The 22,889-nt window shown below is 48.2% G+C and overlaps 1 protein-coding gene across 4 annotated transcripts in view; it reads left to right on the top strand.

Moving 5' to 3' along the window:
• The window catches only part of Hth (Meis homeobox homothorax), a 388,286-nt gene that overhangs the window by 263,701 nt on the left and 101,696 nt on the right, over nucleotides 1-22,889 (top strand). The window contains exon 11 of one of the 4 annotated variants that reach the window (XM_070670916.1): nucleotides 19,240-19,481. The exons of the other annotated variants lie outside the window; for them this stretch is intronic. Within the exon in view, the coding sequence (XP_070527017.1) occupies nucleotides 19,240-19,269 (30 nt within the window). The 3' untranslated portion in view covers nucleotides 19,270-19,481. Of the gene's footprint in view, nucleotides 1-19,239; nucleotides 19,482-22,889 lie in introns of those variants that run through there. 4 annotated transcript variants of the gene reach the window in all.

Here is a 22,889-nt window from a genome sequence, read left to right as displayed (position 1 = left end):
CGGCCCTAGCGACGCAACCGGTGAATTTCGCAGAGCGGGAGTAAATGAAGCGTCTAACGACAATCTCGCGGTCGAGGAAGACTGCGAAAAGCGCGAACAGAATGGAGAACGGAGAACGCTTGCGAAGCGTTCGTGTTTCTCATATTGTAACGCTCTTTCCTCGCGTTTCCTATATCCGTCGTATCCATTATATTCCCAGGTCGCTTTCTTCGCTTCTCACGTGAATTAGGACGCGGTACAATTGAAAGTTGCATAAGAACAGACGAGAAAGAAAGAAAGAGAGAGAAAGAGAGAGAAAAGAAACGGCGTAAGGGAGCGAAAAAGCGCGCAGATATGCTCCTTCATCATTATTTTTCTTTAAACAGCGAGACAAAAAGTGCCGAGAAGGCATTCTGTGCGTTTTCCATTTCCTCTATCTTTTTTTTTCTTTTTTTTTTGTAACGTCGACGCGATGCAAGGTGGGTGGGAAAAAAAATACAAAGAAGGCGCGAAGGATAACAGCGATGAAACATAGTGCAGAGAAATTGAGCCGGAGAAAGCAAGAGACGAGATGCGGAGTCGAGTGAGGGTTGAGTCTTTGGGGGAGAAGAGGTGAAACAAGGGAGAGAACCTCGACAGGGTGGCGGGCGAAAGAGGATAGACGCGGAGGGAAGAGGGGAGGGAGGGAGAGCGAGAGGGCGCCCGTGGAGATTTATGACAGGCGTTAAGCAGTAATGAAATTGCTCGTTGCTCGTTCCTCCAGAGGGGGTGCGAGGGGGCGGTGGGAACCGAGTGGGACTCGATGGGGGTTCGAGGCTGCTGGAGGTACTGGTGGCGAAGCTCGCGGCGGGGCGCGCAGGGTGGTTCGGTGTAGTATACACCAACAGTCACGTGGCGCAATTACCTCTCGCCAGCTGTGTATCCGCGGCATCCTCTGAAGGACTTTTAATCGCGCACCTCCACCATCCTTCTGAATTCTTCCGTCTCGTCATTTATCGCCCGTGCGAGAAATACGAGACAGATTTTCGTACGCGGGATATCCCAAATATACTCGTCGACGCGTATTTTACATGGACGAATTAATGGTCAAGTAATACATTTGCAATATCGCGGTGATGATTAATGAACAATTTTTTTTTAATTAATTACTTTATGCTTTGTAAATGGAACCTGGCGATTTTCTAGTTAAGATTTTCCACTCGAGCCACACTCCGGATATCAGAAAATGTTACGAGAGCGAAAACGTTACAAAAAAGAAAAAAAAAAATTCGCCAAGGCAAACGAAATACATATCCGTATCCGACCACAACCTTCCATTTCCGGTCTCTGCCAGACACTGGCCCACTATATTTCCGAGACATTTATCCTGGTTTATCCCGGAGAAGAAGGTTGAATCGAGGGCGTCAAGAAAAAGGGAGAAGAAAAGCGGATAAAGACGCGAAAGAAGAGGCTTGCTTTATCGCAGAGTTGATAGATCTTGTTCGTACATATAATAGAATTTTTTTAAATAATTAGCTTCGTAAGTACGCTGAAAAATTTTGTTTTAATACAGGCCAAAGAAAAAAACAAAAAAAAAAGGAAAATTAATCATATAAATTCTTTAGATTTATTATTTTTACGTATTAAATTTCGTGAAGTGTGCAGCGCGATGTTTAGCGAATAAAACCAAGACGCTTTTTCGTTTCTTCTCTTCGTTTCGGGTGAACCAATTTAAATGTTACATTTCTTTAGACGTATCAGCCGCCGTTAGACCGTAGTATATCATTCGCGCGTATTCGTGCGGTGACAGCTAGGATAGGATAGGTAGGAAATGGAGGAACCAGAGAGAATAGATACACGTGCGGATAGAATAGAGAGAATCACATGAGCAGCCGAAGCACAGTACTCGTCCACCGAGACCAAGAGCTGTTCGTGGCAAACGGCCAATCAAATTCCATTTGGCGAACTCGCCAGATGACGTCCGATAAATACACCGTCGTTCATGACGATGATTCTCCTTTCTGGTGAGATTATCCTCGTTAACGTAATTGTTCGGCAATCGTCCTTACGATGAGGGATCTTTGTATCGCCACGGATTATAGACCGAATATGTAAATGGCGGATGCGCATTACTACGTATCATCGTGTGATGCATCTAAATCAATCGCGAACATCTTAACGACAGATACATATAAATAAGTACAAAATAAATTTCTTTTTCTTTTTTTTTTTTTTTTTCGAGCAAAAATATAATATATCAAAAGTTATTTCATTTGTTAAAGCAATTGCGTTGATATTTTAAATAATTTAACGCGGAATAAATCATACGTTTAGCTAGCGCGATTTTATAATATTCGATAAGTCCGGCGTGTCTGGCGGATAAATCAAAACGGTTGTAGCTCCGCGGGATCTCACTAGGCATCCGGAAAATTTGAGAGCGACGGTACTCGTTCCCGAATCGGTGCGCTGAGAGCTTTTGGTCTCGGAAATAAATTTTCGAACCGGCGTGGATAGCAGCTCTGTCCTCTCCGCTCCTCTTTCCTTCTTTCTCTTTCTCGTCGCCGCGACAAGAGAAGTGGATGTTTTCGAGGGCGTCGCGCGGTGCATTGTTTGCCGTGAGAACCCGGCGCGGAGATGCGCAGAGAGATATTGCGAAGAGATAGAGAGAAAGAGGAAGACAGATGGAGAGAGGACGAGGAAGAGACGAGAGCGCGAGAGACGGACGAGAGAGAAGAAGAGAGTGAGAGAGGCCGAGAACAGAGAAGGGAGAGAGCTCTCGCATCGATCTAGTCGTCGGTTCGGCCGGGGGCGGAGCAGGGACACAGGTGCTTCTCCTCGTCTACAGGCTTAGTGTCTGAACCACCAGTTCCAGAACCACCTCTGCGAATCAGCCTTGATAGTACCGACCGGCTGCTCTATATAGCCACGAACTCTCGTTCGAATTAGATGAGAATGTGTTGTCCCGCTAGTGCACCCGTTACGGTGCGCCATAAATGAAAATTCTTTTCTCGTCAATATATATTTTTCTAAAGCGTTTGATCTCTTAATGTTTCTTTAATGTTTCTTTAATATTTTATTTTCTTTTTTTTTATCCTCATTAATTGTGCAACGTTGAAAATTTATTTTAATAAAATCGGTTTTAGTATGATATAAAAATCTTCCTTTTTTTTTTCTTTTTTTTTTCTTAATAATTTTTTTAAGCGAGGTCCGCGACAATTACGAGATCTGTAAAAGATTTATAGAGATGACGGGATGGAAGAGGAGCGTTTCGGATGAAAGGAGCGAATGCCAAAATCGGAACGGGTAAAACTTTCATTCCGAGGACTAGCTCTGTGAATAAATTAGAATTCGTGTGAATCCATGGTGATGTATAATGTAACATACTAGAGTAGGAGAAAAATAGCGCGAAGAGAAGAAAAAGCGAAATCGCTTAAATGACCGGTTCGAGCTCGAGATTAATTATTTCGATAAAAAAAAAAAAAAAGAAAAAAAAGCGTTATGGGTAGACATAATTCTGGGAACAGGAGATATTTCTTTCGTAATTTTCGATGCTGCTTTTGCGGATCGGATCCTCGGAAATCTGCCTCGTCAGCGTAGCGCCTCGTAGGACTGCGATCTCATCTCCGATTTCTAAGGACGACTCGCTTTATGAGTTAAAAAGTGCAAGTTTTATAGAATTCGAAAGGAGGAAATCGTAGATCTGAAATCTTACATGCTGTAATGCGTATCTCTCGTTTACTTTTCTTCTCGTCAGGTACGACCGATCTCCTAACACGAGAAGAAGGCTCGGATTTATGGTCGGCTGATCTGGTTTAGGATATCGTCGACGTGTTCGCGTGTCAACGGATAATATCTCCCGTGCGTGTCCTGGCGATTTATAAGGAATCCCCCGAGTTCGGTATCGTATGTGGCACTGTTCGCGCGCGTGGGTGTTTTCGCGTGAAATTATTCGTAGTTTCCGGGATCGGACGTAACGACAGGTGACGATTTCCGCATAACATCGTGTTGTAAAGATTAAAAAAAAATAAAAAAAATAAAAAAATTAATTTGAATCAAATATATATTTAACGTAAGCGATGTATCCGCGGAATTAGTTCTCTTTATGAGTCCGGCTAATTTTTCTGTTCGCTTTTCTGCCCAACGCCGATCGTGCACGCCTCCTCACAAATATATCTTCTTTTCTCGAGTCTGATTCTCCAGCCTTTCACATATATATACATACATATATGTATATACATACTCGACGATATTATCCCTCGGAGGGGCACAAAAGTGGCGCGTTTTTACGATCAGATGGAAGCACAGAGCACAGGGCTCTGAGAAATGATGGAGTCGCCTCGGTCGCCTTCTCTTTCGTATGGAGAAAATAAGGAGTCGAAATAAAAGGAACGTAGAAGGAAGAGAGGGAAGGGAAGAAGAAGAAAACGAAGAGGAGGAGAAGGTGGCGATGGAGGCGGTGGTGGTGCCGGTGGTGGTACTCAGGACTAGGGGAACGAAGTGAAGAGAAGAGAACGCGGCTCGGAGATCATCTGCCGCTATAACAGGCTGCCAGCTGGCAAAAAAGTCAAATGCGAGGTTCCCTTCGCTATGCGATGCTATGTTGATGGCGTGTCGCTGCTTATTTTCAACCCGCTGCCTGCATACCTGGTTAGATCCGAGAGGGATCTCTGAAATGTTCTTGGCTCCGATCCGAAATCATATACAACCGCTTTCGCCTCCGTCTAACCCCGTCTTTTCTTCTTTTCTCTTCCCGCCCGTCTCTTTGGCCGCAGCTCCGTTTCATGTTCACGATCGGTTATCACTAACGCCGACGACATCGCCAATCACATTTCCGTGCCTTCGACTCTTTCGTCCGAATTTAAATACGTACGCGCGGAACGAACTAACAGTAAACTAAGCTCGAAAAGAATACAAATCGACCGCATTCTTGGCTTTACGATTGCATCTGACATATTCATGCATTTTGAGCGAGGTAATGAGTACCCGGCATCATCTTCCTTTCATTTTATCGAGCATCGTTCCGGGCACTACATCATTGTTGAATGCCAGCTCGAGAGTGAAATCGTACTTCCGCTGGGGAGTTTGGAGGTTTCCGGACAGTAAACACGATACCCCGGGTGCACCGTATTATTTCGTCCCGCGAATAGACATAAAGTCTATTTGTAATGTACGAGTTTCGGGACAGGCTCGTGTCGGGCACGTATCGTGACGCGTTTCGTGCGCCGGCGGCCACCGGAAGGCCGCGCAGGGTAGTGCCGCACCGACAGGTACGAGAGTTACTCTTAGAATGCAAAAACGCTTTCCCCGTTTCACGCTGAAATTCTAACTCCTTCGGCTTGTTACACAATCTTATCGCGGTTTCGCTCGCGGCTTTCCTATCGTCTCACGTGCTTTCTCTCTCTTTCGTTGGAGGGTGGAGGTCTTAAAGTCCACAGGGGGAAACGAGACGAATGTGAATGAAGAAAGAAAGGACAGAGAACGCACGGCAGCCAGTCAGGCAACCCCTGGCTTGATCCACGTTTGTACCCTAGGCCCGTAGCGGGTGTCGGAAAGGGGGACCGAGGTCGGCACCCCGGGGTTGTCAGGAGGTGGAGTGTGCGGGGTACCCCTTGGCTAGGTAGTAGAAGGGGTGTCGTGATAACGTCACGCTCTGACAGAGTGCCGCTGCTATCGCGCCGCCACACGCTGGCAGAGAAACAAAATGGAACCTCCGACCGACCGACCGACCCTTCTCCCTTCTCTCCCTCACCCTTTCCCCTCTTGCGCACCCTCCGGGCCCCCGGAGAGAAAGAGACGGCTCTTTCTCTCCTTCTCTCCGTTCACGTCGCGTTTTCTGGTCGGGTCTTTCGCAATTTCGACCTCGATGAAATATTCTCAAGAAACTGTCGACACGTCGCCGAGCAGCGCGAGAAACGCGGCCGTTCGCATTATAAGAGTCATCGACGTTCGAAAAGCTGCGGAGGGAAAGAGAGAGAGAGAGAGAAAAAGAAAAGGGCCGGAGAAAGAAACGACGAGACGAGGAAGAATTACGCGGGGAGAGTCGAGTACCCACCTCTCCCAATCGTCTTGAGGCACTCGAGATTCGATTCGGGAGATTAATGATCGGAGGATCGGGACGATCCTCTTGCCCAGCGCCTTCGGGCTACGAGACGGAGCTCCGTTTCCCGTCCTTCCGATTCGAAGAACGAAGGACACGGAAAGTAGATCTCGTCTTGGCGAACGGACCGCAAAAGAGATTGGGTATACCGTTGATGTATGAACGCGATTCAGCTTCGATCTCGGTGCCAAGAGAATATTAGCTTATCTTTAGAACAAAATCGATCGTAATGTCATCAATGACAGCGTATTAAGATCGATGAATATATCATCGTTATTATTTGCGTATACTACGAATATATTTAATTTTATTTATTTTTTGAGAAAGTCAAACGTTATCTTTTTTTTTTATTTATTAAATTTTTTTAGTTATATTAAAATATCCCATGAAAACAGGCAGCGATAATTAAAATAATTTAAAAAAATTAAAGGAACGATCAAACGTGAAATCTCATAATAATATTTTACTAAGATATCGGAATTTCAAAACCGCATCCGGTAAACAGCAGCGCACCGAGATTTCAGAGCAAAAAGTTACGCTCTCGTAATGCTAGCGGGTCGTTGATTCGCGGTCGTTTATACGCGGCGTGACAACCGCGCGTAATATCGAGTAAATCGGGGAAATTGAAACTCGGCGGTTCCGCGATATCGTTGCGCCGCATAGGTAGGTACCTATGTATTACGACGCGTTTGTCGCGCGACTACAAAAGGTGCGCGCGAGTGCGCGGGGCTGGCGAGTGCCGTGTGCGAGCTAGAGGTGACAGAGTGCGGGAGAGAGAGAGCGAGAGAGAGAGAAAATGGAGAGAAAGAGGAGCGAGGGGGATCGATATGACGAGCGTTGCATACGCGGGCTCCGGCAGCGGAGCACACGTCCTGCTCAAATGCACACAAGGTCACACGGGTGTCCGCACACGGAAATCCGGATCGGATCCGGTACACCGATGCGCGAATACGCCAGCTTCGGATTTTTGGTCGCCTGTGTGGCGCAAACGCGATTCCGTCGCCCTGTGCACTTGCGTCCCGACCGTGGGAGGTGCGTATCGAGCGTATCAAAAGCCCATAATAAATAGGAGTGTCCGATATTAATTCCGTTAATTGTAAAGCTCGCCACCGCGGGCTAAAAACCTTTAGGCCGTCCTCTGTCGAAGGTACGCGTTACGAACTCATGTATATTGTGCGCTCACATATTTTCCGACGCTCCGATACGAGCTCGTGCTCAACGTGCAACGTGTATATCGCGCGCGCGCGAGCGCGTGCACAGTTCGCCAAACGTGCGCGGAGCGAACGTCGGCTAATGGTACGGAAGGGGTGGTGAAAATAAAGAGGGTGGCCGGGCGGAGGCTGTAATTAAAACAGGAATGTTAATTACTCTTTGCATTACCGAAAAGCCTGTTATTGCCAGTGGACGTGCCGGCCGGCCGGCAGACCGGGCTGACTAAAATGCTGCGAGTGTGGAGAATATTTCGGGCGAGGTTTTTCGTTGTTCCGCTACGCTCATTAGCCAGATTTCCCCGAAGTAGTTAATACGCAGATAAGTATTTCGACGTGGAAAGGCCGATTGATTCCACCCGCGTTGACCGTGGTATAATAAAGGCAGCCAGAATAAATTCCGAAGGAAGATTTTGCTGCTTACGCAACTGAGAGATAATGACGTAAATTGATTCGAGTACTAATACGCGGGAGGCTTCGCGTGGCATTTGCGTAACTCACCGATCCGATCGGGGAAACAGGAAATATCTTATTTGCGATAATAACCGGGCCCGTCGCGCACCGGCATCGTTAGTTGCGTTCGAGCGAAACAATCGCTCGGCGATCTCTATCCCGCCGTCGAGGACTCGAAAGGAATTCCGAGGTAGAAACAATCTCCTCGGTCCGGCACGGACCGCGAGCGACGGTTCCTGGAACCGGTAGTAAACCCGCGGCGCTCAAAATCCGACCGGGTCTCGCCGATATAATTTATGCCGAAGACATCACGCGCCCGGGCTGAAATCATCCCGGGAGCGGATTCTCTTCGCCGTGGCTCCGCTGGAACACTTAGTTGTCGTTAAAAGGTTTCGCAGTTAAATACAAAGAAGCAGATGAGACAAGGCGGTCCCGTGGGTCAGGCACCGGCTGGGGTCGAGGGGTCGTAAATACGGGTCCGAGTTTCGAGAGACCGAGATGATTTATAGAAACTTAAATCCCCGGGGCCGTCGCGCCTTTCTTTTATTTTTTTTTTTTTTTTTTTTTCTTTTCCTCCCCGTTTCCCTCTCGAGGGTCGACTGTCTCATCGGGCAATTCTCTATCCGTTCTATACACACGTGCGCGCCAAAACTACCGGCGCGTCTATCTATCTCTTCTTCATCAGCGCGGCGATACGCGAGGAACTTGGTGGACGAGGAGAGATAGTCTCGACCTCTCGGACGGCAACCGCACGTTCCTTCAGCAGGGGCCACGCTGCGCCCCACGGAATATTTAATTACAGCCTTTACAGGCGAGCGAGAAGAAAATAACGCGCCGGACCAACGCCGAATGGCTCCGCTCGGGAACGCACTGCTCTGTGTTTACCTCGTACTTCTAATTGCTTCGGTTGGGGCGAGTCTGCCATTACGGTGGAACGGAGATCGCGTATCTCTCTATGTCGATGTGCCACACGCGGGTGTATGTGTGTGCTTGCGCATTCAATATACGTAGTAGCCGTGGTCGAAACGAAACTCTCGAGCGATAATTATTGAGCCCTCCCGCTGTTGCTGCTGGCGAGTGCGATTCCTCCGCCGGCGAAGTTCCGGCGAAATCGCCTTTTTTCTTCTGGTTTCTCGAAAGAGTTCTCGAGAAAGCGCAGCCGTTCAATAATAGTTCGTCGATAAGTCTCGCGGTAATTGCCAGGCTGAAAAACTTTTTGCGTTCTTACGGCGATAGAGCGAGAGAGCGAGACGCGGGTCTATCTGCGTGCTAAATGTGGGCGCAAATTATTTCGTCACGGTACTATTAATAATTTGACGAAGTTGCGAACGCGACGCTGTAATTGCTATCCTCCCGCGTGTAGCCAGAGGACAGCATTTAATCGAAATACAGTAATAACATGTTAAAGTGCACGAAGCGTATTTGACAGTCGGAACTAGCCCTCGTATCGGCGTACCGTGATCTGTCGAGTTTCCGATTACACGGTAAATTTACGAGTACAATCAATTTTTGTATTTCTTGTCGCGCGTGCAATATAAACTTTTCTTTTTTTTTTCTTTTCTTTTTTTTAATTAACGCGGTATTTCGGCGAGCAATTCTTCTCACCGAAAGGCGGGAGCGAGAAGTGAACGATCGGACGCACGAGTGGCCCTTTCAGCGCGTACAATAACATTTCCATGGCGAGTATTAATACGAACCTCCCTTTAAACGTGCATCTTCGTAAGTCGTGGTAACGTTGTTGCTGCAGGATGGTGTTGGTGAGGAAAAGGGGTACGGCCATGCTGGTGAGGTGGCCAATGGCGCGCGGAGCACCTGCCTCCCGTCTCTCGCATGTTTCACCGGACGTGTGTGCCGGTGAACCGTGTGGGCGTACGTTTCTGCACGTGTGTGCGTACACGTATCGTACCGTAAGGGCGAACTCACGTGCATGCGCGCGTACACCGCGTTCACGTACATTACGCACACACGGCGCGCGTCCGCGTGCACGCGAATGTTTTGCGCGCACTTCTTTATGGGGAGATTGCATTGCAGCGTTACCGTGGTTAGCACTTGCTCCTTCAGCCCGGACATTTTCCGTACTTTCTTGCGTAAAAAAAAAAAGAAATATTAGGAATAGAAGAAACGAAGAAAAAGGAAGGAAGGATTTACTTCCATTTTCTTTTATTCGCGCGGATAAAAATGACGTGGCAGTTAAAAAAAAAAAAAAAAAAAAAAGAGAGAAAAAAACGAGCGGGGCTGTAATTAAAAGTATTATAAAGATACGGGCGCGTGAGTATTTTGATGTTTCCGGGCGCAACTAATAGCGCAATTATATCGAACGTGATCAGACTAATTATAGGTACATAGCCTGCGTCCCAGCCACCTCACCGATGACTGACGTCGATGTTTCAACTATCGCCGATTTATCTAGCGTTATTAATTTCCGTCGCGTCGACTAATGCGGGTATTCGTTCGCACCTGATAGTTAGGCCGCTGCTCCTATACTTAGCGGGATGCGTGAATTGCATTAAAATTGCACGTGAGACACGAAAGCTCTCTCTCTCTCTCTCTCTCCTTCTCGCTGCCGCGGCCGCGCCACGCGGGGAACATCCTCTCGTTATTCGCTATTCGTCCCACCAATGATTTAAGGTTAAAAAGTAATTGACCATAATCTGAGAGATCAGAAGGCGCGTAATCGTCGCGATACCCGGGGATGCCAAAAGGAGATCGGGCTTCTCGCGCATCGCAGCGGGGATGAAGCCGCGAACGCGGCTGTAATTACGCGCGCGATCATGCGAGCTCGCCGATAATCGGAACGATGCATTCTCCTCTTCATGGGCTTCGCTGTGCCGTTGCGATAATTACGCGCGCGCCTCCGTGACAAGCCCGCAGCGCGGAGTACCGTCGTTATCTTTGTGCGTGCTGAGGTTTCTTCTCGGCGAGAAGAAAAAAAAAAAAGAAAAGCGTTTTGCCTCGCGCCGACGACCGAAGTCGTTCCCGGTTCTCGCGTCGTGACGAGGTCTCCTACCGGCGATGACAATCTGTCGAAGATCGCCTTCGCGAACGACCAATTCGGTTCGAACCAATTACGAAGACCGCGCGAAATTTATGCGCGAGATAACTTTATTTAGTTTTAAATTTTGTATGATAATTAAATTTTTTTTACGGTCTTTAAAATGCAGGCTTTCTCCCTCTGCTTTTGATTACGCAATAAAACTCGCAAAATTTTATAATAAAACTGTTCATGATGAAATTACTGTTGTTCTAACAGCATTTGCTGGCTAATACGAATTATGAGAAACTTATTTTGAGAACATATTTTTAGAATAATTTTATGTGTCAGCGCGTTAATTTCTTTACCGCGCCGGCGTTAAATTGCCGGTGATTAATTGTTGCCCGGCTTATATGATAGAAATAATTCTCGCCCCGGCTCATTGTTTTTCATTCGCCGTGGCGTTTATCGCGCAATCGCGTGCACGCGAGTATCTCCGCGCGTCGTATCTCCACATGTGGGCGCCGTCTGATTTTCTGCGAAACTTTTCGCGTATCTACGTCACGCGGGGAAGTAACTTTGGCGAAGGCCGTGACGTTGTACGCCGGGTCCCGGGTAAATCGTTCTCGAAAAGTAGGAGACGAACGTTAGAGAACAGAAGAGAGAAATGAAGAGGAAGAGAGAAACGAAACGATAGTAAAAAGCAAAGAAAAAAAAAATCCGACCCGAGAGGCCGACGAGGGCTGCGGTACCAGTTAAAATCTTCATTGCGATCGGCCATTCTTCTCTCGGAGGTCTCTCTCTCCCTTGGTCTTGACTCGGATTCGTCCAGGTTCCATCTGGTACGCTCTCGCGCGCATCTCCCTCTCCTCACTATATAATTCTTTCCGCGTCCGCTTCTCTTCCCGTCCGTTCTCGACTCGCCGGCGGACGGTACGACCTAAGGGCTGCGGTGCGTGCATGCGAAGGTCGGCACCTTCCAGCCTCGTGCCGGTGCATTTAAGGACGAGGCATTATCCGCGAGCGAGGCCGCGCCTCGCATCGCCTTCGTCTCACGGATTTCCCACGGAGATGATTGCACGTTGGCGAAAACCGCGCGCGCGGCCACCCTTCATTCTTCCGCTTTCGGCGGCCTACACTCCATAGTTTCGACGATCCTTTCCTATCGCCTAGCGCACCGCCCGCGGGGCTTCGCCCAGAAGAGACTTAAAAACTAGTTACTTATAATAATACCTTGTTGAATTAATATAAAAAAAAAAGAAATTTGTACGATATATTAATATCCTTAGCCATCGTTAATATCGATCAATTTTTAAATATAAAAAAAATAATAATATATTATATATATTTTTTTTTTAATATTAAGTAGAGAAATAATTTCGACAAAATTATATCGAGTCAGGCTTTCTCAAAAGAGCGACGATTGAATTCATAAATTTGCCCGTAGTCGACATGAAGGCAAACCTGCGTGCAAATGACGCGACGATCCAATGTTCCGCGGCGTAAAGAAGGACAGAGCAATTAATTGCGTATCGTATCGGAAGCGAGAGCCTCGGGCGCGAAATTGGCGCGATAACTCCTCGCAAAATCGTCACGCTGGGAAATCTCTCTACGTGTCGGGCGAGCGAGCCGACGCGCGCGGGTCACAGAACCCGGCTCTCCGCCGAGGTTCGGTTCTCCTGCCGCGTCCACCATAATAATTCCCCCGTGATTTTTATTTGGTCCCGTTTCATTGCCGGGATGGCCTATGGGCAGCCGGTACGGTCTGTTATTAGCGTCTGGTGCTCGGCGTTATTGCCGCACGGCTATACGCGCAGCTCTTGTTCTCCCTTTCTCTCTTCTCTTCCGCCGTTATTTGCTCCTTCTTGCTCGTCTTTCTCGTTCCCCATCAACGGGAATGGTGGTGCACGGGGCCACGAGAAGAAGAGGGATTGGCTGGAAGAGAATCCTTCCGCCGGGTTCGACGCCATACTAGGGCCTGTACGCGGATACCGTTCGCCAAAAATGTATTTAGTTGTCGCTTACTAATATTCGAGGATCCCGTTTTTTATTTCCCCGGATTTCTTCACTCGATACCGAGATAAACAAATTTTTCGGGCGGAAATTCCGATCGCTCGAAGCGATATTACGCGGTTTTTACTACTATCAAAAGTTATCATAAAATACCATAGATCGTGCAAGCAGGCAAGATTTAAATAGATGTTATCGGTGCAAGATCTAATGACAATCGCTTTATACGATCGCACCGTGAATAATTGGACTGGCAGAATCCGCCGATAAAATTTGATACGCGTGTCGATGGGAATCAAACGAGTTGCATCGTGCCAGCCTCTCTCTTTCTCTCTCTCTCTCTTTCTATCGCTTCATCGCGCTACTCTGAATTCCGCGGCGGAACCGGGCATCGAAAAGAAGCTGCGCGGAGTCGCGTCGAGAGCGAGAGGATCGCGCAAACGTTTGGTGGCTACCGCGCGGGCCGCTACGAAAGACATCAGACTTGTTTTACGGCGCAGTTAAATACGATTTAGGTTTTAATTAAACCTAACTCGGAGCGAGCGCGATGGAGGCGGGCCGCACGATTCGAAACTCGCGACGGCAGCGACGGCGATAAAATATGTACGCGGACGTATATATACCGGCCTTCACTTTTCTTTCCCGTCACCCTCTTCTGCTCATTTTTACCTTTCTTCTTTCTGTCCGATTGAAAAAAATGTGCCGGCCGCGCCGGTAAACAGGCAGAATGCTCGTAAAGACGGTTTATTGCCGGCGAGAGTCGACGGGCCGCCCTGCGTGCGTTCCTATCGCTATCGTGTTCTCCTTAATGCGATCGTGTGCTACGCCGCTCGCCGCCGTGGCAAACGCGTGATTGATGCCGAGGTATTGAACGATCATCGGCCATAATTTTCAAACGGTCGGCGAACGGTATTGCGCCCGAGCCCGCCGGCACCGGTACGTAAGAGCGAGCCCGCCGATCGATCGAAACCGCGGAGCGCATTATCGAGATTTTTGCAAATTTTATTATGTCGTTTACGTTCAACTCTTTGCTCGTACTTCGTACTTACGTATTCGTCACGTTGCAGCGAGTCGTTGAAAAAATAAAAATATTGCAGCCAGATAAAAGTTTCAGACAGTTTCGGGGTTTTCAGTCGAAGCTGGCGGCTTCGGTCGAGGAGGAGGGGCGAATTCGAACGGTCAGTGGGAAGCGCGAGGTGACCGCAGGCATAGAGAGCCGGGGTTTGGCGTAATGCGCGCGTATGACGTGTGCGGATAATTGCAGTAGTTGCAGCCACGACTGTGCAGTCGTGGCAGCAGCGAGCGAGCGAGCGAGCGGTTGGGGTTGTGGTGGCAAAGGGTGTCACCGGTCGGACCCTCCCGCCGCTACCTACCCGTCCTTCCCTTTTGCACCACTAATCAAATTCAAATGCATATACCTAGCAGCCAGTGCACACACTCGTGCCGTTGATGAAATTATGGTCGACTGCACTCTGCACCGGAGCGGCGTGGCGCTACCGCGCGTCAACGACTTCGCCGAGTTATAGTCGCGCGATCGTCGATCGGAAAAGATCGCCAACGTCGATGCGCGCCGTGCCATATTCGGATAATGCGAGCGTACATTAACGGCGATAATGGAATTTCTAAGTAACGCGACATGAAACGTGTCCATCTGAGTTTCGATCTAAATCGCACCGCGATGTCTAACGTATTTCTCGGAGCGGGGGGGAAAAAAAAAAAATATTGCGATAATTTGTTGCGCATAGAGGCGACCGCGCGAGGAGCACGATTTATCCAAGCGAGAGATAAGAAAGTAATTAAAAGATAGATGCTATCCAGTCTTATTGAAACTGATCCCTGCACTCTGTGTAACGATTCAGCGGAGTTCAAGTAGTATATTGCGAATATCTATTTCCGAAGCGTGAAAGGGGCCGAAACGAAAGGGCACCGAGACGAGGCATCGATTACGTGCTCATTGAAGGATCTTTGAGGGAGGCAAGGCGGAGATAGATATATCTGCAGAAGAAGGGGAAGCGTCTACGATATCCCGTCCGTCCTGCATAGCCGTGTACGGTGCAGTGATGCACATAATGGGCGGGATGTGCACTTGCCGCGGGAGCCAATTATTCGATACGGCGGTCGGTAGATTCGCTGTATACGCCGCCGCTATCTCCCGCACGCATCGCGCATAAGCCCTCTGGCCATGTCCTTCCTTTCTGCCCCGATTTTATTTTTTTTTTTTTTTTTCCGCGCGTTTCTGATTTTCTTTGTCTCTATCGAGATCATTACCCGTGTAAGTTCAAACCAGGAAGTATTCGCAAAATAATAAAAATTTTGAAAAGGCACGAAAATATTTTACAATAAAAATTTTATCATAATTATACGTGCGTTGTCATATTAGTATAATAAAAAAAGAAAGAAAGAAAATAGTAAAATCAGAACGGGCAGTATATTTTTGAAGGGTGCGAACCGAGCCCGTTAAATCGTAAGAAGTTCGGATTGAGGCCAGGATCAATGGAGGTGAAGTGCCATTACAATACCAAATGGCAGATCCCCTTGCCATCGACACATCCGGTGGACGCGCGCCGCGATGGTGTTTCGTCGCGAGGGCAATGGCAGAATCCTTCAATTGTATTGAAATCCTGGCGAACAAATGTGCGGCTAAATTCGTCGATAAATCTACGAGTCAACCAGCCCGCCGCATCTTACTGACAGCCTTTCTCCCTCGTGTGCATCTACTACGCGAGATTCCCGATGTATAAGTGTCGGTATACGGTTGCACGGGCCGCGTGTGTGCGCGCATCGAAATAAGAAACGCATTAAGATGCAGCCTTGTATCTCACGAAGCTTCCCCCTCGCCCACCCTCGCAGGGTGGTTTCTCACGCGACCAAGGTGGCAGCGATAAGCGCCATTTTGGCTGAACGCGATACCAATTCTTATTCCGACACCTGGTGCTCCAAAAAGATTGCACGCTCCGAAAGACCGTTGTATTTTAACGTAGTTTTATCGGACAATTCTCATTTGCTTTTTACGCCGCGCGGAATGAGATGCAGAAAATTTCGTGCTTTTCGTAAAGTTGTTATATTTTAATATCAGATAAGACGATGCGAAATAATGACGGTAATGCGGTAAAGATAAACGAGGACGCGTGGCTCGCAATGTCTCAAATAATAGGACGGGGAATAACGTTTTATGAGTCACGTTCGACTACTTAACGTAACGGTCTCAACCTGTCCCAGGCGATCTACTTTCATCGTTTTACAAGCGCTTCGTGTTATCGTGGAAAAAGTAACGGAGGACCGGCCTACGGCCGACGCCGCCCTTTGCAGGACGGCCACGGGATCCCGCGGGATCCCGCGGCCGATCGTTTCCTAAGAGCTGCTTATGCAACTTTGATGAAGCTCTCCCGATTCCCGGCGCGGCTGCCTCCTCTGCCTCCACGTGTGTTTACACGCGTACGCGCGCCACGATAGTGCACTTGCGCGCGCCTATCCGCCCGAGTACTCGTTCTGCATTTTCAATCATTGTAAAACTGCGACAGACACATCGGATCGTAAACCGATCGGGAAAACGATATAGAATTCGTTTGCGTATTATATGTACGCCCGCGTGGATACACACATGCATAATGCATGTTGCGCGAAGGAGCACCCGGAGGTATGCGCGCGAGATCGTAATGGGGCCGATGTGTTATCTGGAAATGGTTTCAGAAGGGCGACACATCCCTCGGTGTATATAAAATCGCCGAAGCCACTGGGATCCGTGGCAGGAAATGCGAAAGATCTCGCGGTACGCCCGATGTATGCGAAATCCTGAAATATAATCTCTCCGTTGTATGTCTTTTTTTTTTTTTTCCCCTTTTCCGTGGCCCCTTTTCTCAATCCCCGTGGCCAACAATCGGTCCTTACGGGCACGTAAAACTCCTTGAGACGGTCGTACGATCCCCGCGAAATTGGTTTTATACGAGATGATGGTGGATCGGCTATGTTCTCGCAAAATGCTTTACGCGTCACTTGCGAATAATCATCGGTATAAAAACGAGAGAAGGATATTAAATAAAAGGTACTAAATAAAGTAGAATCTTTTTTTAATTATGTGAATAAATCGATATCCTGTATTTGTGAATTTAGTGATTTTGTTATATATTTAATTATTATAATTTTATTATTTTTATTTTTAATTCGCGATTTAAATAACTTTACTGCAAAATATAATCTATTTTCAAAATTCCTTTTTTTGCAGGAAATCGCGTGATAATTAAATGTTATTTACAATCTTGATTAAAGATTGTTCTCGTTATAGCGTGTAGCATTGTTCTTCACTACCTTTCTTGTACAACTAAGGTTTCGTTCCGCGAGTAATCCCCTTTTTTAAGAATGCTCATGACACTCGCGGTTAATGCATTGGCACATTCTCATCTCACGTGTGGTCGCGGCAGGCCTAATAGGTTCGATTACTTTCGCTCGTTTCTTTTGCTGTCTCACTTATTACCTATATGATAAAGTTCCCCCGTGAGACCGTTCGCAACCAGTTTTTCTCTTCGCCACGGATCGTATTTTTGCATGTAATCGCGGCACTCTCGCCATTTGTATCTCCTTGCAATCGAACGTGTAATTAAAAGTGTGCCCCCCATCCTCCCCTACCTATTTGCGCCCGAGCCCACACGCGCTTGTGCTTTTTGTTCGAGCGAACGTTTTTTTTTTTTTTTTTTCTCTCGCTCCTCCAGATTGACGCGTGTCTGCCGCGCGTTTTCGTACACGTTCACGCTGACACTCGGTAAAACCGCATTTATACAGTTCACTGACAAACTTTTCGTCGACGCGACGTGAGACGGAGAAAGAGGGTTGAGGAGGGAGGGAGGGAGATGCGGCGGAGGGCAGCTGTCTCAGACATGTTCGAGGAGAAACAATCGATGGCTTTTAAACAGGAAGCATACGCGTTTTCTATGGGGTCGACGTTATCGGTACGAAAACGTGCTTGCGCCACCGTAAAAGGACGACGTGTCTCGTGTCCTCCGTTTCCTTCGTTTCTCGCTTCCTGCCTGTGAATAAGCCGGGGTTACACCCTCCGGCTGCCGCGAGACACCCTCCGTCGAAGCACAAAGCTCCGCCGGCTCGCCGTCTCGCGATGCCGGAAAGCTCGGCGCTACTCTTTCGCCATGCCTCTCTTTCTCCCTTCATCTCTCTTGGTTACTATTCTCGCGCCGCTCTCATTTGCACGTGACGATCGGCTCCTCCGCATCGTACGTTTTGATTTACGTCGGGCCAGCGCCACTACTTGTACGCTGTTTCCTCGAGTACGCGCTACGTCTTCGATTTTGTGCACAAAAAATTTTAGCGAAAATCGCTGAATCTCGATCTAACGAAGCAGGCAAAAAGCTTGATTGATTTGACAAAGACGAAGCTTCGCGAATGCGATATTTTTTAAAGAGCTTCCACGATGCATGCGATAATTGTATATTTCGGGTTAATATAAAATCTAGGGAATGATATCGGCTGACGTTGCGGAGTCAGGAAATAGCTTCACCGCTGCATATCATTTATCATTAATATTCGAATACTTGGCGATTACATTTTGCATACTCTATCGCATGACTCACCGCATAACTCATAATAACGCGTCAAAAGTTCTTTTTATCGCGCGATATTCGCGTGAGATGTTTCGGAATTAATCATTCAACCTCGCGCGATAGATCGTGCGTCGCAACCGGCGGGCAGCGTGAAACGAGCCCGGGACCCTCGTATCGGAATTGCGAAACTATTTGCCCCATATCGGCGAGCGTGCGCCCGCGCGCGGGCAAGCGTAATTTATCTCGTCTTACATCTCGCCCTCTCTCTCTCTCTCTCTCTCTTTCGTCGTGCAGCCGATGTTACGAAAGGCCACGCTATTCCTCGGGGTATACACGGGATTATACCGGACGTACTTGCTTCGCCGAGAGAAAACGCGCGCGTTCTGTCCTCGCAGAAATTAGCATACCGGTTTATTAATTACGGCATGAGCCTCCTTCTCCCGTTGCCCGCTTCTTCTTTCCCTTTGTACGCGAGCCGCGGAGTCAGGCGCGCGTATACGTATGAGATTCGTTCTCGATTCCCAGCGCGACTCGCTGCCGAGGAAGAGAGAGCCCGGCTCCTTTTTCTCCTCTTTTCTTGCGAGCATAAATCTCTCTTCGCCCTTCGCGCGACGGCTTTTTTCAGCGCGCCGGCTATGCACGCGCGCGTGCACGCAGCTGGGTTGTTATCGAGCAAGAGTTTCGTCGCGCGTCATTATGTTCAACGAGGGGGAAGTAACAGGAAACGTATCCTTGTCGCGAATTCGTCGCGGACGAGGGAAACGTAAAGAAGCGGGATCGAGATCCGCGCGATTCGTTAAATCAGTTTTTGCATCGATGATCGAAATTATTCTGGTAATTTATCTCAGCTCGTAAATACGCCGCAGCTTTTTTTGTTACTTAAGACAATATCGTTCTCAATTTATCGCGTATCGTTGGCCTCTCTTCGAGATGCCCATCGATATTTCGAAGCCGGGCAATTTTCGAATAATTTGTTTCTCTTTCTGTTTCCAGGTAAGTACGGAGCGTCCAATTCCCAGCTGAATAGCTTACGGGGGAGGCCGGGATCAAATTTCGCGTCGGGAACGTAAGTATATGTACCGCGGCGCGCGAGATCGTCGTCGTTCGGTCCGGAGAATACGGCGGATCGCCGATGCGAAAAGTAATCGGGACGCCCTCGCAAATCCCAGCTCGATCTCTCGCGCAAGGGTTGCTGCGCCGAGTCGTTTTCTTCCTTCAGCCCGGAGCTCACCCGCTCCTCCGCCGCCGCCCCCTCCCCCCCCCGTCTCGCCGTGAATCTCCCTATATCCGAATGCAATCTAGAACGCATTTCGCGGGCGTCCTGCAGGACGTATACATCTCCCGGCGTATTATGGAATAGAATGGAAGGAAAACGGGATGTAGAAACCGGGTGGAAAGAGTAGGCCTCGGAGGCCCATAACCCCATCAGGGCTAGTCCCAGGGGCAGCATAACCCGCAACCATCCACCTTCCACCCCTCTTTGCTCGGCCACCGACTCGTAACCTCTCGATGGCGGTCCTGCGGTCTCGACCGACAGCCCAGGAGTCTTCCTCCGGTTCTACTTCTTCTTTAGCTTTTCGTCCTACGAAACTCCACCGACACCCCTCCCCCCCCTCGCTCGCGGGGATTGAAAAGAGGCTGTAGTTACCCGCTAGAGACCAACAGATACAACCGAGTTGGAACGAATTCTCGTCTTCTCCGTTTGAATTCTTCCCGAAAGCGCTGTTATTTTTTTTTTTTTTTTTCTTAATTCGCCACTCGTTCCGCGTAAAAAAAATTAATCCTTCGCGACTACTTATTTTGCGAGTAATGTGACGCAGGCATCGTCCTCCACGCGAATAATGCGCGTACATCATTGTTTCCGGAACTACGTCGCCGTTTGAATTCTTAAGGGGCTTTTACTGCGCGCAAATAAAGGTCTCGCCATTGGAAAGCAGCGGGATAACGCTATCGATATCACTAGGGTCCGGGCATCTCTTCAAGTATTCACAAGACACGAAAGAAGTGAAACAAAAGACGGCCCACCGCCACGGGATAAAGATACGGAGACTGCCGTTAACTCACTAACCCTCCTTCTTTTCGTTCATTTTTCTTTTTTTTTTTTTTTCTTTCTCTCGTTTTCTCTTTCCTTACGACCTTCACGGCTCCTCGGTAAAACGAAAGGTATATAGATGGCCACCTCGGGGCCGCCAAACCTCGATAATGGAGGCCGCTAATAAATTCACCCGTTAATATAAAATAATCGTTAAATGCACTTAGGACATACTTACGGCACCGCTGGCTACAGAGAGTGCTATCTTTTTTTATTGAAACCACTTCGCTGCGATATCTTTGTTCTCCGGCAAACCCCAGATGCGCCTCGTGTGCCAATTTCGCGGCGAGAAGAAAATCATTTTCATTAAATTATTATTCGAAACGTGCGTAACTCGCGAAGAATCTAATCTCGAAAAAAAAGTTTTCTTTCCAAAATTTTTATTTCGGGGAAATAAAATTTATTATCGAGCGACTGTATTCGATTTTGTTTTTTAAATTAGAGTCTGATTAATTTTCTGAATTAGGGAAATATTCAATCGTTCAATAGAATGGCGATTTTTTTGATTTCTCGGTTAATGAATAAATGCTTGACGCTACAGAAGAGAATACGCTTCGATGTTTCCTGTACGTATTGACTGACGTTATCTTCAATGCGATACATACTGTTCCAACGTTATCCTGACGCTATGTTCCGGCTTCCGTATAATCCTACGAAATGCTACGGCAACCGGAAAATATGAATATCGTTTACGACAGAGACAGGTGTCGTACGTGGGAAATGCGAGTTTAACGCACCGTAGAAAGTAAAATTTGTTTACAATGTGATTTAGGAAAATAAAATCCCTTATATTAATTGTCGACGTTAACTTGCTTTGAATTTCTTGCGAACAATTTCACGCGAAATTTAGACGTCAATGTTTTTCGCCAAGTACGGGTAGAAACTCTTTACGAAATATCGCTGCCGTGTCAAAGTTAATCCTTCCTGTGTCTCGAATCGACGGTGCTGCAAGTGCCAAGAGCATAATTCAGGAATTCGTAACTTTGTCCCTTTCATGTGTTTCCCGCATCGTCGAGAAACTCTGCAGGGTAATTTCCGGATGACAATGATATATACAGGATGACGTTACCGAGGAAAGTTTACGCGCGAAACAAAGTCCGCGAGAAAAACACGCGCCGTGTAATTATTACGTGGCGTAAACAAAACGAATGGCGGCGAGCGCGTAATGGAGAAGCATTTTCCGCCTAAGCGCAGTTTTATTAAGTCGCTAGGGCACGAACGAGACAGGGAAAATAAGATTATAAGTTGCTCGACGTATTATGATCGACGACAAAAATGTCCCCATATTACTTCGCGTTTTGCATATTTACGCTATTGCGGATCGCGAAGAAAGAGGACGAAATTTGCGCCCACGTTTCCGCAATTACGCGTATCAAGACGTTTTCGCGCGCGGCTGTATTGTGCCGAGGTAATCAAATGGAACAAACGACGCGTTGATAATACCGTGAGGGTTCACGGGGCCGCGGAGAGACGTAAAGAGAGGTCGGGCGCGAGCGGCGGAGGCGAGAGGAGGACGGAGAAACCGAGAGAGACAAAGGGACGCCGAGACAACGAGAGAAAGAGGGAAGCGGAGACGAAGAGGATCTCGATTCGCGCCTCATTGCCGTCTAAGCGAGAGCCATATCTCTTTGTGGAAACACGAGCCCATGCATCTCCCGCCTTCACCCTGTTCATCTTCCGCGATCTCCTGGAAGGGCCCCTCTAACGAACTCGACGTCCACTTAGGGGCCCTGAAAGGATGCCCGTAACGAGCCGTGTACCCCACCCCCGCGAAATTCGAACTCGGCCACTCGAGCCCCGCGGGCCACTCGCCGACGACTTCGGCGACGACGTATGTGTACCCCGCGCTCCTACGCACGTCGACGCTCATGCGCGCGCGGTACATTGTCATATACATTATGCACCAGGGTGACCCAATATTTTAATAAAACTCGCGGCCAACATCCGTAACTAACTGGCCATCCCGTGGCGCGAGAGAGAAATTCACCGGGGGAGAGAGAGAGAGAGCCGCTAGTCGTGGCTGGCCGTGGAGGGCTGCAAAACGCGCGAAGAAGAGAGGAACACTCTCCGCGGGCACCGCCGCATCGTGATGTACGGGCAATCAGCCGCATTAATGCATCGCGTGTGTTGCACGCTCCTATAAACCATATTTATAACACTTGGTACACGTAATATATCCTCGAGTGTGTTATGCATCGCGCTGAGATAGACGTGGTGAAAAAGAGGCGCGGGACTGGGCGAGGGACGGGGGAAACTCTGAAAACTGACTGATCACACCGTGCGTCGATTATGCAAAACGTTCTTAGATTGCTACAAGGTCCCCCCGTCGATCTGGGCTCGTTTACAAGCGCGTCATGTCTCGCGGTTACTCCACTCGGATATTACACGTTTATCGCCGCGTCGCGTCTATAGTCGGTTAAAAAAAAAAAGAAAAAAAAAATCTGTTACATTGTTACCGCATGCACACACGGGCGCAATTTGTAGCGCGTATTTACGAGCCGCTTATTCGCTTTATGAATCGCAAGTGCGTAAAAAACAAAAAAATCGCAGC

The sequence above is a fragment of the Cardiocondyla obscurior genome, linkage group LG22, assembly GCF_019399895.1.
Source record: "Cardiocondyla obscurior isolate alpha-2009 linkage group LG22, Cobs3.1, whole genome shotgun sequence".
Lineage (NCBI taxonomy): Eukaryota > Metazoa > Arthropoda > Insecta > Hymenoptera > Formicidae > Cardiocondyla > Cardiocondyla obscurior.
This window is presented reverse-complemented; position numbering and strand designations above follow the sequence as displayed.